Source organism: Alexandromys fortis, unplaced genomic scaffold (assembly GCF_014885135.2).
Source record: "Alexandromys fortis isolate MF-2015 unplaced genomic scaffold, M_Fortis_MF-2015_v1.1 scaffold_16, whole genome shotgun sequence".
Taxonomy (NCBI): Eukaryota; Metazoa; Chordata; class Mammalia; order Rodentia; family Cricetidae; genus Alexandromys; species Alexandromys fortis.
The window spans coordinates 16,069,556-16,074,721 of NW_026067893.1; the positions used below are offsets into that span (position 1 = coordinate 16,069,556).

General features: G+C 49.6%; 1 protein-coding gene across 2 annotated transcripts in view; it reads left to right on the top strand.

Annotated features, from left to right (window-relative positions):
- Slc25a28 (solute carrier family 25 member 28) overlaps positions 1 to 4,628 on the top strand; it is an 11,372-nt gene extending 6,744 nt beyond the window's left edge. The window contains exons 2-4 of one of the 2 annotated variants that reach the window (XM_050147097.1): positions 1,404 to 1,632; positions 2,618 to 2,692; positions 3,798 to 4,628. In XM_050147097.1, coding sequence (XP_050003054.1) covers positions 1,404 to 1,632; positions 2,618 to 2,692; positions 3,798 to 4,315 — 822 coding nt within the window. In that variant the 3' untranslated portion in view covers positions 4,316 to 4,628. The remainder of the gene's footprint in view (positions 1 to 1,403; positions 1,633 to 2,617; positions 2,693 to 3,797) is intronic. The other variant, XM_050147105.1, reaches the window with a different exon arrangement.
- The last annotated feature ends 538 nt before the right edge of the window (positions 4,629 to 5,166 follow it).

The following is a 5,166-nucleotide window of genomic DNA, read 5'->3' on the forward strand; positions in this document are numbered from 1 at the left end:
TTTTTTTAGTTTTTCGAGACAGGGTTTCTCTGTGGTTTTGGAGCCTGTCCTGGAACTAGCTCTTGTAGACCAGGCTGGTCTCGAACTCACAGAGATCCTCCTGCCTCTGCCTCCCAAGTGCTGGGATTAAAGGCGTGCGCCACCACCGCCAGGCTTTGTCCTTCAGTTTTAAAGGTTAGTTTGGTTTCCCCATCCCCACAGTTTGGGTCCAGGCTTCTCTCCCAGGAGAGACATCTGTTAGGAATTGTAGCACAAATAATAAAAACCCAGAGACAGATATTGGGGTTCAACCTGAAGATTAGAAAAGCAAAGCAGCCAAGCCACTAGAAAGCTCTTACCTCTTAAGAAATCCTCAGACTGAAAAAGCGATCCTGCCTCCAGGAATTGTCGGGATGAGACTAGGCTGAGAGCTGTCTCCTTCATCTTAGATTCCTCTCTAGTGCTGGGATTAAAGGCTGCACCACTACCACCTGCTTCTGTGGTGAACTAGTGTGGCTACCAGGATTAAAGGTGTGTGCCACCACTGCCTGGTCTGAAGCTCTCTGATCTTCAGGCAAGCTTTATTTATTTAAGACACAAATAATACACCACTATAGGGAATGCTATTTCTCCCAAGACTTTATAATGTGCAGACCCAGCAGCCAAAGCCAAATGTCTGAAAAGATATCAGAAGGTGAGCCACCCTCTGATTAGTCAGGGTTTGTGTGGTCAGGAAGCAGGGACAGGGCCTGTCTTTAGAAATAAAGCACCAAGTGTGGTGTCGACAGTAAACATTGGAATTTAAAGGTTTAGCTTACTTTTCATTATGTGTGTGTGTGGGGGGAGGGCTATGTGCATGTGAGTGCAAGAAACCAGAGAGGCCAGAGAAGAGCGTTGGATCCCCTGGAGCTGGAGTCACAGGCGATTGTGAAGCACCCAGTGTGGGACTTGAACTCGGGCCTTCTGCAAGAATAGTGCATGCTCTGAACTGCTGCGCTCCCTAGCCAGCCCCGATGTCTCTCTGAACTGCTGCGCTCCCTAGCCAGCCCCATCTCTCTCTGAACTGCTGCGCCACCTAGCCAGCCCTGATCTCTCAGCATGGCCTTAGTTTCTCAAGGTGCAAAGGCAACTTTTGGATCTCACATTTGGTATTTATTGCTGGGGCAGTGGATCATTTTGGAGGTTCAGGTTGTTGCCAAGAGGCACTGTTCTCAAAGGATGTTCTCAGGGTGTTCTGCTTTTTGGCTGTGGATGAGAAGAGGAAGAAAGGTCCAAGGCTTGGGAAGATGAGTCATAGATGTGGGAAGAAGTAAAAGCTGGATGCGAAGTCTCCCTCCCACAGGCTTGCCGGTGTCCAGGGCCTGTGTGATAGGGCGGGCGAGAAGTTGGAATCACTGACTTTGCCTTTTTTGCTGTACTTTCAGACCCGGATGCAGAGTCTACAGCCTGACCCAGCGGCCCGCTATCGAAACGTGTTGGAGGCCCTCTGGAGAATTATAAGAACAGAGGGCCTGTGGAGGCCCATGCGGGGGCTGAATGTCACAGCAACAGGCGCGGGGCCTGCCCACGCCCTCTATTTTGCCTGCTACGAAAAGTTAAAAAAGACATTGAGTGATGTAATCCACCCAGGGGGCAATAGCCATATTGCCAATGGTATTGAGCCTTCCTGTGCTGGTCCCCCACTTTCCCAACTCTCTGGGCTTTGCTGCTGTCAGTGCTTCCCAGTCTCAGCATGGTTTGGAGCTGCAGCTTTGGGCTGGGGTAGGCCAGATTATAGGGGAGGGACTTCCAAACCTGATGTGCTCGGACAGAGGGCTGCTTCAACCCCACTCCTCCTTTGGGGCACCTCAACAAAAGGTCACAGTATCCTCCCTTACCTACCAGCTTGACTTTCCTCTCGTCTCCCTGGCATCACTTCTAGTGCCTGGTAATGTGGAGACACACTGAACAACCCCACTGTATGGGTGCTGTCCTGCCTCTCAAGGAAGACTTAATGATACGACCCGACTCTCCACCTTTTCAGGATCCCGCCTGATCAGAGGCAGTCGGTGTCGTTGTGGGCATGAAGTGAATGGGGGTGGGGTTAAGGGATCGTTTGGAGAATCCAGATGTTTTAGAGTTTGGGTAGAAATAAAGAAATAGCAACCCAGGGTTCGAAGATTGAGAGCCACGTTGAATATGGAGAGCAGGGTGTAGTGGCTCAGGACCGAAAGAGAAGGTGTGGGTGGACAAACGATATTTAGACAAAGCTTGGGCAGTTTACATTCCCCAGGGCAGGAAGCAGGTTGGACTGAGGCTCTGGCTGCCTGGCTCCATTCTCCCTGCGGTGGTGGGCCATGGCTGTGCTGGCATGCCTTGCCAGAAGTGTATGTTCCTCCTGCCAGGGCATGACTACTTTTCTTAGAATCCTCTGTACTGAAGGCGCCTGGGATGTTATCTTTGCCCTTCTGGGCCTTCCCATCAGAGGTGGAATGGCAGTGATGGCCTTTTGAAGCTAGGGTGTGTCCTTCAGGGGAGCAGGAGCTCAGGAGCAGTGGGGTCTGACTCCTAACATGCCTTTCCTCACTGCTGTCCCAGCCACTCACTTTTACCTGGGGCCTCAGAGACTTGCTCGCCCTCTTGGCCTTACATGTGGCAGTTATTTTCTTATTTGCAGGTGCAGCTGGATGTGTGGCGACATTACTTCACGATGCAGCCATGAATCCAGCGGAAGGTAAAGATTTCTTTAACCCATCCTTCTGGGCAGCTACATCTTCATGTCTGGTTCTATTTCTACCTTGCAAAGAAAACCAGAACACAATTTTTGTGGGGAGTCCTCACATTTATCTTGATATACCACTAGAGGGCGCGCCCTCCATATGTTCTGTGCTTGAGTGGACGCTGGCTGAATCAACATAGTCTTTGGGATTTAATTCCTCTTTGAGGCTTTCCTGGAAAAAGCGATGATTCTGTTGGCTTAGTCCTGGGCTTTCCTAGAAGTCTCCTTTATAGTATATTTGATCTCTCTAATTTGTATAAAAGTATTTCATGTTTTTCAAAGAAGGTAGATTTTTAACATTTTAAAATTTAAAGTATTATATTTCTTACTGTAATGTAGACAGAGGTGAAAGATTAAACCATGTAGTTTAACCCTTTCTTTGCTACTAGGGTATTAGCTTTTTAGGTGGGGGGAAATTCTCCAGAAACATCCTGTGAGAGTTGAGGTGATCGCTGTGAGGGACTGGCGTGGCTGCCACATTTCTTCAGTCTGTAAGGACATGACATGAACAGGGCTAAGGTTAGCTAGAGGTGCACAGGAAATCCACTCTATCCGCCTAACGGAACAGGGAGTATTTAGGAACTGAAGCCAGCACTTCTGGAGTAAGAATTGTAGTTTCTTCTTGGTAGCATTTATTTTTCCTTCCTCCTCAATTTTAAGAGTCATACCTGAGGAATGGAACTGGTGCTCAGTTCACCGCCGTGTTCACTGCTGCGGAGTCACTGTTGTTGGGAAAGGCTAAGAGAGTGAGAACAGACAGGCCAGGTCTTTTCACGGAGACTCTGGGGTTACTAAACTAGCTATACCGAGTATTAATTGCTTGGCTTTAAAGAAATCCTACTGAGAATGGGTTCATTTTTCTTCTTACTAACCCTCTGGCTACCCTTTTCCCTGTAATAAGACAAACACAAACTCTTAGGTTTACAGGAAGCTTCCTCAGCCTTATTCTCTTTCCTTTCTATTGGCTGATCTGCTGACTGGGAACCCTGAATCGGGATACTGTGTCACTGACTGGTTGCTGTTCCCATTTTCCTCCTCCTGCTCCTGATGGCACTCCCAGTGGTCAAGCAGAGGATGCAGATGTACAACTCACCATACCACCGAGTGACAGACTGTGTACGGGCAGTGTGGCAAAATGAAGGGGCCGGGGCCTTTTACCGCAGCTACACGACTCAGCTGACCATGAATGTTCCCTTTCAAGCCATTCACTTCATGACCTATGAGTTCCTGCAGGAGCACTTTAACCCCCAGAGACGGTACAACCCCACCTCCCACGTGCTCTCCGGAGCCTGTGCAGGAGCAGTAGCTGCCGCTGCCACCACCCCACTGGACGTTTGCAAAACACTGCTCAACACCCAGGAATCCCTGGCTTTGAACTCAAACATTACAGGACACATCACAGGCATGGCTAATGCCTTCAGGACGGTTTATCAAGTAGGCGGGGTGACTGCCTACTTCCGAGGGGTGCAGGCCAGAGTAATTTACCAGATCCCCTCCACGGCCATCGCATGGTCTGTGTATGAATTCTTCAAATACCTAATCACAAAGCGACAAGAAGAGTGGAGGGAAGGCAAGTGAAGAAGGGACACCGAATGGACCAGGGTCCCACCGCGCGGCTGCATCCCGCCCCCTCCAGCACGTTCTGTGTCTCCTGGCACAACCCAGTTGTGAGTGGAGCTGGAAGAGGGAGAAGGCTCTCTCCAGGCTCTGGTTGGCTAACACTAGTTCTCACCACCATCATCTTTCCTCTTGGGCCCTCAGCAAGTTCAGCAAAGCCCACCGCAGTACCTCTGATGACCTACATCCTGGACCTGGCGACCTAACTGCTCTCGACAGCTGCAGAGGGTAGCAGCACATCCCCTGGTTCCTAATTAAAAAGAAAAAAGTCTAAGTGTTGTGTTGGGTTTGTCTTGCCAAAAGGGGCGTGCGATGCTGTCAGCCGTCCTGACTTGAAGCGGAAGTCAAAGGGAGGGTTGTGTATGTCTGGTTCTTATTTCTGCTGACTTGAGATGATTTAGGACTGCAACGCCCTACTTCCCTTGACCAAACAGTCAGCTCGAGTCTCCCAGATGCCATGCCGGGAACACTGGGCCATTACCTGCTGCTCACACAGCAGGTGCCTCGTCCCACCCGTGCCTTTAGTCACCAGCAGGGCAGAGTTCCTGATCTCTTGGTCTGGTTCCAGGGTCTGCCTGAGCCATGAAAGTTTACACGTGGCACTTTGTTTCCTAATGTAGTTGCAGAATTAAAATTACTCATTGAAGCTGCAAGTCCCAAAGATTGTGTGACAAGACTTCATTTGACTTGTAATTTTTTAATGGTTATTTTGATACTGGGGCTTGAGCCCAGGGCCTCCCTAATGCCAGGCATGTGTTTTACCATGGAGAATCAACAGCCTACTTGAATGTTTTACAGGGAACTTGAGCCTA